Consider the following 10,661-nt stretch of genomic DNA (forward strand, 5'->3'; position numbering starts at 1 on the left):
TTTGTGATTTTGAAAATATCCATATGTTCAAAATGTTTCATAAAGTAATGGTGTTTTCAATATTAATTTAATTTACCTTTTTCAGGTGATGTGTTCCTATAAGGCATTTCAATTTTATTAATGGCTGTTAGTCAAAGTAGATGCTTTTTTAAGAAAAAAAAATCTGTCTTTAAAACAGTTAATTTTTTTTTCGTTTGCAGTTGCAAGATTTAATAGAGTGAAAACAGAGCTCCCATACAAGGGGAGGGGACCCAAAGGGGGTTGCCGCTCCCTGCTCAAATGCCTGGGTTTATATTTTGATCATTGTCACTCCCACTGTGCTCTCAGGTGATATACGATTTGACTATTTCTTTACTTCCTACTTTTAGCCTGATTTGTATTTTAGTGAGCCTTCTTTACTACCTGATTGGTCAGGTTTGAGCTGAGTTACAAGCCAAGCCTATGTTTAAAGGTAGGTGTCGTCACCCTCTCCAGCTAGGCTTAGAAATTATTAGTTGGCCTAGGAAATCCAGCTAGTCGTCTCTCAGTGTCCCCTCTCAAAAGGAAAACCCAAGTGCTGTTGGGGAGTTTGGCTGATGATCGCTGTAACTGCTTCCTGCTGAATTGGGGCACAGTAGGGGTCGTGCAGTTGAGACTTCCTCCAGAGGGGTGCCTTCGATGTCATCAACATTGCAGCATGGGCTAGCAGGCCACTCCAGGGGTCCGCGGTAGATCTTAGTCATGGATTGCATCTGGGGCTCCATTTGAGGAACCATTTGTAGTTTTACACCTTTGATTCTGGAAGAGACAAACTTAACAAGGAGGTTAAAGATACAGGGATTGAAATGTATGGCCTGAAGTGCAGAGGCATATTGGTGTGGCCGGTGAAAGTGGGGTTTCCTTTAGAAAAATTCCTATATGATGGGGCATCAATATTTCCGGGAAGCTGCATTCTCCATAGAAGCTCTTCATAAGGGGAGCTACTGGTAGTACAATGGCATGGAGGGGGTGCAGTGAGTGTGAAAGGGGGTAAGAGAACAGTAAAAAGAAAAATATGACAAGGGAGGGCCATTGGGATCTATGATTCTAGTTACTTTCCTCTTGTTTGTTGCTTGAAAAGCAGGCGCAGATCCTCTAGAGGTTCACAGGAATAGCTAGCGTTGTCTCCTGGATTTTCGGGTTCCTTTGGCAGTATCCAGGGTTTGACTCAAGTGTGATGTATCCAAGACTCCACTCCAGCCACTTTAACCATGGTTGGGGTAGATAAAATGACTGGGTAGGATCCTTCTCAGGATGTATCTAGGGATGGGGACTTAGAAGGAAGGGACTTGACCAATACCTATCACCAGGGTGGAATAATTCCTTTCCCTCCTCTCGGGGACAGGTTCCTTGTAATGTTTTAAGAACTTGTTGATATTTGGCTAAGGAGGTGGCGTCTGCAACTAAGTGGGCTGTCTCTCAGTCAAGCACCAGGTCATTGGTTAGGAAGGGCCATCCATACAGCATCTCATATGGGCTAAGTTCCGCTTTTTGGGGAGAGTTTTGGATTCTTAGTAAGGCTATAGGCAACAGAGCAGGCCATACAAGGTGGGTTTCTTGGGTTAGCTTTTTTAGACGTCATTTGAGTGTTTCATTCATTTTCTCAACTTTTCCTGAGGATTGTGGCCTCCAGGCACAGTGTAAGTGATATTGTATGCCTAACGCCTGGGATACTCCCTGGGTTACTGCGGCCTTGAAAGCAGGGCCATTGTCACTCTGTAAGCCTTGGGGAAGTCTGACTCTTGGAATTATTTCACGAATTAGTGCCTTTATTAATTCTTGGGCCTTTCTGTCTTACAAGGAAAAGCCTCCACCCAACCAGTGAAAGTATCTACCCAGACTAGTAGATATTGAAATCCCTGAGATTTGGGCATGTGGGTAAAATCTAGTTGCCACTCTTCTCCTGGGTAATGGCCTGTCCTTTGTTCTCCTGAAGGAGCTTGGTGATAAGGCAGGGGATTATTTCTTTGGCATACTTCACAGGCCCTGACTATCTGCTTGATAGTTTTGAAAAGGCCTGGTCCAGTAAATAATGATTTGGCCATCTGATGGGTGCTATCAATGCCTAAGTGAAAGGTCTGGTTAAGGGTTTTAAGTAATTTCCATTGGTTAGCTGCAGGCAACAGTATTTTTCCTTCTTCGGTGGCTAGCCATCCTGAGGGGAGGAAACTATGTCCTCATGAGGTTCCCCATTCTATTTCTTCTGCTGAGTACTGGGGCTTGGTTTCCTGGAGGGGATTACCCCATACTAGGGGTCCTTCTATAAGAATTTCTAATGGAGGTCCCACATTGTGGCTCTTTTGGCTTCAATATCCTTGCAGCTCTTTGGCTTCAATATCCACTTGGTGGTTCCTTTCTATTTCCTTTTCCTTTCCTTTCTGATGACCCCAGCAGTGTAAGACTGCCACCTCTTTAGGTTTCTGTACAGCCAATAATGACCTCCTAATGGCTTCCTGATGTTCGATAGGTGTTCCCTCAGAAGTTAGGAATTCCCTTTCTCTCCATACTGCTGTGTGGGCATGGAGGACTGGGTAAGCATACTTAAAGTCTGTATATATATTTACCCTTTTTCTTTCTCCTAATTCTAGTGCCCGAGTGAGGGCTATTGGTTCTGCTAGCTGAGTGCTAGTTCCTGGAGTGAAGGGATTACTTTCAAGTATTCCATTATCACTGACCACTGCATACCCTGCCTTTCGAATTCCTTTTTCTACAAAGGAGCTTCCATCAGTATACAAGTTGAGGTCGGGATCAGTCAAGGGAACCTCTAGAAGGTCCCCTTGAGTGGCATAGGTTTGAGCAATTACTTGTTGACAGTTATGTTCTATCTTTTCTTCATTGTCTGGAAGAAATGTGGCTGGATTAAGAGTTGCACAAGTGTGCAGTCGCAGCACTGGGCCTTCAAGTAATAGAGCCTGATATTTAAGCAAACAGTTGTCTGACAGCCACAAGTCTCCCTTAGCAGTGAGTATGCTGTTCATATCATGAGATGTCCACACAGTAAGATCTCTTCCCTGTATCATTTTAACTCCTTCAGATACTAAGACTGCTACTGCTGCCACTACCCATAAACAATGAGGCCAACCCTTTGCCCCTACATCAATTTCCTTACTCAGGTATGCCACGCGTTGCAAGCTGGTCCCTTGGACCTGTGTAAGACTCCTAGAGCTATACCTGTTTTTTCTGTCACATATAAAGAAAAGTCTTGCCCCGTTGGCAAGCTTAATACTGGGGCTTGGGTTAGGGCCTTCTTTAGGGCCTGAAAAGCCACTTCTGCTTCAGGTGTCCATTCTACTAAATGAGTATTGGCTTTCTGAGTTTCCTAAATTAGTGTACATAATGGCCTGGCTATTTCGCCATACCTGGGAATCCATATTTGGCAGAAGCCTGTTATGCCAAGGAACCCTCTTAATTGCTTCAGGGCTTTGGGATGAGGATAAGCCAGTATAGGCTGAATATGTTCCTCACTGAGGGCCCTGGTGCCTTTGGATAATTCTAACCCTAAGTATTTAACCTGCTATAAGCAGAGCTGAGCCTTTGGTCTGGAAACCTTGTAGCCACAGGCAGCAAGGAAGTTTAAGAGCACTTGGGTGGCTTGATGGCACAAAGTTTCTGAACTGGCAGCTAAAAGTAAATTGTCCACATACCTCCAATCCCTGCCTCCTAGGTACTAATGCTGCAGACTTTCACTTACTCTCCCAAGTATTAGAGCAAGTTGTATCTCCAAAGGGATCTTATGAAGCTCTATGCTGCATCCTTGGGCATCTAGGCTATGAACCCAGGGAGTCTTGCCCCTGGTGTCCCTCCCAATTTAGGTATACAGCTGTCGACATGGGCAGTTATGTGGGACCTGTTCCCCACCACCCTTCCCAGGGCCTTAGAACTGATGACCCAGTACTTTACCAACTGGAACTGGGTCTACGACAACATAATAGATCAGGATGAAAGTGAATTGAGTAAATTAAAGAGAGGCGCATATTCCTATAGTATCAAATGGGGGCAATGAGCGAACGTCCTTCCACTGTGTTCCCAAAATCCATATACCAAGAAAGAGAAAGAGAGGCAGAGAGAAAAGAGAAAGAAAGAGAGAGAAAAAAAGAGAAAAAGGAGAGAGAGGAAAGAAAAAGTGGAGACAGAGAGAGAGTGAAAAGGGAAAAAGAGAGGGCAAGAGAGAGAGAGACAGAGAGGGAGTCAAATAAATATTTTTTATATAGTGCTGCATCACTTGAGGATTCTGACAGTGAATATGAGTCTATTAAGAATGCTTCTGGTAATAAGCAACAGAATACCTAAGAGTTTCTTCAGAAGTTTGGAGAATTAGTCCAAATATTTGTAACATATCAGTGATCTCAAGGCAGAGGCTCAATGGTTTTCAAGATATGGTGAAATTACCATCCTCCATTTCAGTTGATTCCAATCTCTTTTCTAAGTCGTTGTCTCCTATGCAGTATTTACTAATACATATTTAGAATATTACATATACCTCAATATCACCCAGTAAACAAATTATTCGTCTCCCTTACTGTCCATTTCATTTTGGCTTAAAATGGCTAAGGAAACTCCAGAGGTCAGAATTATGTTCAGGGCAGGAGAAGGGGTACAAATGGCTCATTTTCGACAGAACAACAAAATTATCAGAAATCCCTCAGCAGACTTCTCCTCATATCTCACTGGATAGGACTGTGTCCAATGGCCTTCCCTAACTGCAAGGAAGACTGGAAAATGCTTATGTAATTTTTCTTTTCTTTAGAGTGGAGAAAGTTATGGAATAGGGGGTTGAGTATGGATATTAGGTTAGTCAATCAATAATATCTGTCACAGAATTAGAGAAAAGCACTTGAAAATATTCAAATGGATTATTAAAGTGATAACCTTCAGTTTATTCTCAAGTCCTTAAGGTTGGCGGACAGGAGGGTGGGAAGAAAGCAAGAACAGAGATACCCAACTAGAAACCTTGAAGTCTAAAGGCAGATAACTTTTCTTACAGTTTGATGGAGCCACTTCCGATTCCATCACACAATTTAATTTTGTTTAAATTGTTTTTATTTACTTGTGATTTGAGTTCCATAATTATGATTCAGAGTACTTAAGTAATTCTCTCAAAGCATCTTTGTAATTAATTCTCTTCTCTTATGAGGTCTACGGAGAAAATCTAATTTTATTTCATCTTCATGAGATACATAAATAGCTGTGAGAGTACTCTCATAAGAAAGAAACAAAAAAACTAGAGAAGAGAAAAGAGTATTTTCTAACTGCCTAGCACACATCAGCTCCTGTTACATATGTTACTTCCGTAAATCTTTATGAAACTCTATTAAGGGGAAGTAATATGTCCCAATATTACAGATGAGAAAACTGAGGCTTAGAAACATTAAGTCAGTTACTCAAGATCACACTCACAGTAAATGGTAGAAGAAGAGCTTAATCCTCTCTCTGCTGTTTCAAGACAGAAATCTTCTTGAATTTATCTTCACATTCTGAGTCAGCATCATTGTCTGGGCTAAATACCTGGGTTTCATCGTCTGGCATCAAGAAGATTAAGGACATGGACACGTGGGTGAGTTAAGAAGCTGAAAGTTTAATAGGCAGAAGAAAAGAGAGGAGAGCAGCTCTCTCTCTCTTGTGAGAGAGAGGAATTCGAAAGGGAAAGCCAGCTTTCAGCCGATTGCAGCAGATTTTATAGGCGGGCTTGAGGAGGCTGTGCCTGATTTACCTAGGGCCCACAGATTGGTTCAACCAGGTGTGACATTAAATAGCTTGTGGGAAGCTGGTTGCACCACCCTAATTTTATTTCCATTGGGCCATCTTGTCTGCTCCTTACTGCACACGTGGCTGGCAAAGAGAAGAGAAGATGGAGCCGCCATTTTGATCATGCTTAGTCACAGGTAGCCTTTCCCTATTGGCTCAACTGCCGGCATTCACCTGTGCAAGCTTCCAGCTTGCTTGTTTATGTCTGCAGCTAGATTTTACAAGCTGCTGTCCGTTAGAAAAGAAAATGACTTGGGGGCTGCTTTTCATTAAAAGGAAAACCTTACCGAGGACTCCCATACTGTCACTATCTGCCTAAGTACTTTCTTCTTAACTAGTATGTTATTCATGCCCAGCAGTGACTGGCTACAAAAGAACACTCAAATGTTTATTCAGTGAATTAGTTTAACTGTCTGACTCAAAAACCCTTGCTGTTTATACTATAATCTTTCATTTCCCAGGAATAGTTTCCATAGTGTTGGCTTCCAACTTAAATGCAGAAATGTCAATGTTTTAGATATTTGAGGTAATTTAGTAAAATCAGAATCAAATGTCCGTCATTTACCATCATTTACTATTCATTGACCCTGAGCAAGTTACTTAAAACTCTCTTGGCTACATATTATTTTTCATTTAAAAATGAAACTAATAATAAAAAATAATAATAACATATATCGTGCTTTCAGGATGCCATTCTTCCAAGCCTTTACATAACACAACCTATTAATCTTTACAATATCACTGTGAGGTATATGTAGTTACCCTTGTTTCATGAATGTGGAAACCACTATTGCCATATAAAATGTTTCGTAAAAATCACCCCCAAATTTAGTGGCTTAAATCACCAATCATAAATTTTCTTGATGATGTAAATGAGCCAAGGGGCAGTTCCCTTGGCTGGGTTGGATTGGAAGTCTTTGCTGTTGGTTCTCTGGAAGTCAGCTGGGATGGGCAACTGGGCTCCACTCCAAAAGTTTTTCTTCCTCTTTTATCTTCCAAGGGCTAGCCTGGGACTATTTTCTCATGGAAATGGCAGAGTTGGAAGATAAGAATAATTTACAAGTGCTTTCAAGCCTCTGCTATGCCAAAATCTGCTAACATCTCATTGGCCAATGCAAGATACAAGGCCAGGTCCAAAGTTAAGTGGTGGTGAAATATACCTCACTCTTTTAATCAGAGGTGGAGAGAAATTAATATTTCTGAACAATAATCTACCATACTAAAAAAGCCTAGCCATAAGCTCAGGTATAAACTCAGGTTGCTGGTATCTTAACCTGTTCTTACCACTATACTATATCTTATTACAACTGGAAATTTAAAAAATTCCATCTAGGATGGAATAACAGGGTGTTATTGACATTTAATAATATAAGGTAACATTAAGTGATGTAATGCATACAGAACACTTAGCACAATGCCTGGCACATGATAAATGAAAAAGAAAATTGTCTGATATTTAGTTATTTCTCACATAGCCAGATATAACTATTTGAAAATACTCTTATAAATATAAATGAACTTGACAGAGATTGTCAAAGATTGTCTACATTGTGTTTACATGTATTGTGAGTCATTTCTGAATTTGAGGAAGATAGGTATTGGTGGACTTCAATTTGTTCATCATTTAGGAGACAATACAATTTACCAGTAGAAAATTTCAGTGTTACGGAAGCCTCAGACACACTACAGGAGAGTTCAAGATGTTTAAAAATTGTGATCCTTTCCTCTCTTTTGTATTCCATTATTATTTATCGTGTATTCATTCTGTTTCAGTCACTGGGCTTACTTCTGTGCATACAATAATGAACAAGACACAATCTTTGCCCTAAAGAGGCTTATGGCTCATTCTCACTAGATCTTTGGATTCTTCACGGCAAAAACCCTGTCATGCTCATTAACGTGTGGATGACTGAGATAATCACAGGACCACGGGAGAGCCAGATAACTTGCCCCGGGTATGATGAAGGGTTTCTGAATGTGTTAATAGCCAAAGACAGCCCTAAAGGACAAAATATATTGACCAAGATCAATAGGCATGAGTTTGGGAACAGGAAGAATGAAAGAAGGATATTCCAATCCAGAAACATTCTCATAAGAAGTGAAGTTAGAGAAACCTGAAAACACTGGGGAAGAGGAACTGGTTTAATATGGCTAGAGAATGGAGCTACACAGTCCCAAATGGCAGCTCTTGGCCACAGGTGGGTATGCAGCACTTATAATATGGCTGTATATTGGATTTCAAAGACCAAGTACCACACAAAGGAAGTGAAATATCTCCTAAATATTGTTTTAAAAGTGATTACATGTTCAAGTGATAATCCTTTGAATATATTGAGGTAAATAAAGTCTGTTATTAAAATTAATTTTTTCTCTTGTTACTATTTACAATGTGACTACTACAACATTTTAAACAGTGTATGTGGCTTGCATTTGTGCTTATATTGTATTTCTACTGGATAGCCCTGAAAAGCAACATCAGGTAGGAAATGACAAGAGATGTTGGGAGATAAAGGAGGGTAGAATAAAACATTTTTAGATATTTTTCTTATAAAACCTCAGCCTGTGAAGACAAACTCTCTCTGGAGGACTTAAACATCTCACCACAAAGTATCCACCTCCTCAGACACTAAAAATATTTCCTCCTTGCTTCTGAGAGTTCACAAAGGGTGTCTTTAGTGTGCCATATACCAGTCGATAGACTAGAGTCATCATGAAAGGGTAGTAGAATGTCCTCTCTCCCTTTCCAGCCTCCGGATTTTCACATGCATTTCTGCAAACCTGCTGGCTAAAACAGCCCCACAGGACACCATTGCCTACATAAAAGTGGCTAAACTGGGAGCTTTTAGGTCTTATCATCGCGTATGTTCTCCCATCCTTCATATATCCTATCTTAACTTCATTTCATAACACTCTTGCTTCCTTCTCAGTCAGTAGGTTTTAGGAGAGATTCATTCCTTCTCCCTAAGCTTCAGGTATGGACCCCTCTTGACTCCTTGTGAAGAGATTTTCTGTGTATCCTGTATCTTGGCTTGCAAGGATATGTTCTGAGATGGATGTGTAACCCAATCAGAACCAGTGAGATACGAGGTTATGTTTGCTGAGGCTTCTGGGGAAAAATAAAACAGAACTTATTTCTCCTTCTGTGGAAAGCATTGAAAGAGATCCTTGGTGCTGCTGGTTGTGCAACAAGAACTTTTCTTCAGCTGCCAGCCATCTTGCAGTGATGAGGAAAGAGTCTGATAAAATGGGACCAATACTGAAGAAACAGGACTAAGAAAGGCAGAGTGAAGCCAGCTCTGTCCACCCTGACTTGGGCAGTTGCACAAACCAATCAATGTTCTATGTTGTTTTAGCCACGTTGAGATGAATAGTTTGCCTTAGGTATTACAGGATATTCCCACAGCAAAAAAACAAAACAAAACAAAAACAAAAATAAAAACGTTGTGTGCTGGAATAGTGGTAGGTGTGAGCAGAGGAGAGGAGAAAGTTTCCTTTTCTCTGTGCCACACTTTGTCACTATGTTCTCCGAAGTAGTTGGGTTTGAGCTCAGAGTCTCACACAATCATTAAAAATTAGGTCTGAGGGAACAGACAAAATTTTGGCTACCCTCTTCATTTCTGCTTCGTCATCTTTGTTCCATCTTTTCTAAAACTGCTTCCCCTTTCTCAGTTATGCAGTAAACACATCCATGCACATAACAGACGTGTGAGAGTAAAGTGTTTTCTGCCTGGGTGACAGCCAGACAAAAAAAGTCCTGATCGAGAGAAAGTAGTCAGTCACAAAAGGTCAAATCTGCATAATTCCACTCATAGGAGGTATCGAAATGGTCAAAAGCATAGGAGCAAAGAATAGAGTGGTGGTTGGCAGGGGCCACTGGAAGAGGGGAAGGGTAAATTGCTAATCAACACGTATAACATTTGAGTTATGCAAATGAAGTTCCAGAGATCTGCTGTACAGCATTTTGCCTGTAGATAACAATACTGTATTATGCACTTAAAAACACATGAAAGGAGCAGATCTCATGTTGCATTCTTACCACAAGATAAAATAAAAATCTGTTTATGTGATCAAATGACTGTGGACATGTTTGTGTATCTTTTAGTTTAATACAGCTTGAAAAAAGTTTCTGGTCCGGGTGTGGTGGCTCACACCTGTAATCCCAGCACTTTGGGAGGCCGAGGAAGGTGGGTCACAAGGACAGGCATTTGAGACCAGCCTGGTCAATGTGGTGAAACCCTGTCTCTACTAAAAATACAAAAATTAGCCTGGCATGGTGGTGCATGCCTGTAATCCCAGCTACTTGGGAGGCTGAGGCAGGAGAATTGCTTGAACCTGGGAGGCAGAGGTTGCAGTGATCCAAGATCACACCACTGCACTCCAGCCTGGGCGACAGAGCGAGACTGTCTCAAAAAACAAAAAAAGAAAGAAAAAAAGTTTTTGACTTGTCAACTATGATTTCACAGTTTTACAGATGGAAAATCAAGTATCAAAAAAGTTAAGTGAGTTTTCCATGGAAGTAGTTATTTAATAGCTGATTGTATACTCCAATCCAGGCCTTCTAACTGAAGAGTATGTAAGACATCTTATGTTAGATGCATTCAAAACCAGTAAATCTGTCTGCACAGCATGCAAAAAGAGATATTTTATGTTAGAATTGTGCCCTTGTATCACTTGGAATTCTATGCTTTGTCCAATATCAGAAAGGTATTATAACTTGTATACATTTCTGTCATTCCTTAATTGGTCTTTTCTGAAACTGGTCTTGAAATTAAAATCATACTTTGCATACTGTGCCTTTCCAGAAAAGTGGCCTTATATGATTATTTCATATTGTTTGATTTTTAAAGTTAGACATGCAAAATAATTTAAAAACATACCACTGATCACTTTTTAACTCC

General features: G+C 40.6%; 1 protein-coding gene across 1 annotated transcript; it reads right to left on the reverse strand.

Moving 5' to 3' along the window:
• Window positions 1-363: 363 nt before the first annotated feature.
• On the reverse strand, window positions 364-3,263 carry LOC129143711 (uncharacterized). The gene has a single exon (XM_054682825.1). The coding sequence runs from the start codon at window positions 3,036-3,038 to the stop codon at window positions 2,325-2,327; it is 714 nt and encodes a 237-aa protein (XP_054538800.1). The 5' UTR covers window positions 3,039-3,263; the 3' UTR covers window positions 364-2,324.
• Between the last annotated feature and the right edge of the window lie 7,398 nt (window positions 3,264-10,661).

Source organism: Pan troglodytes, chromosome 3 (assembly GCF_028858775.2).
Source record: "Pan troglodytes isolate AG18354 chromosome 3, NHGRI_mPanTro3-v2.0_pri, whole genome shotgun sequence".
In the NCBI taxonomy this organism is placed as follows: domain Eukaryota; kingdom Metazoa; phylum Chordata; class Mammalia; order Primates; family Hominidae; genus Pan; species Pan troglodytes.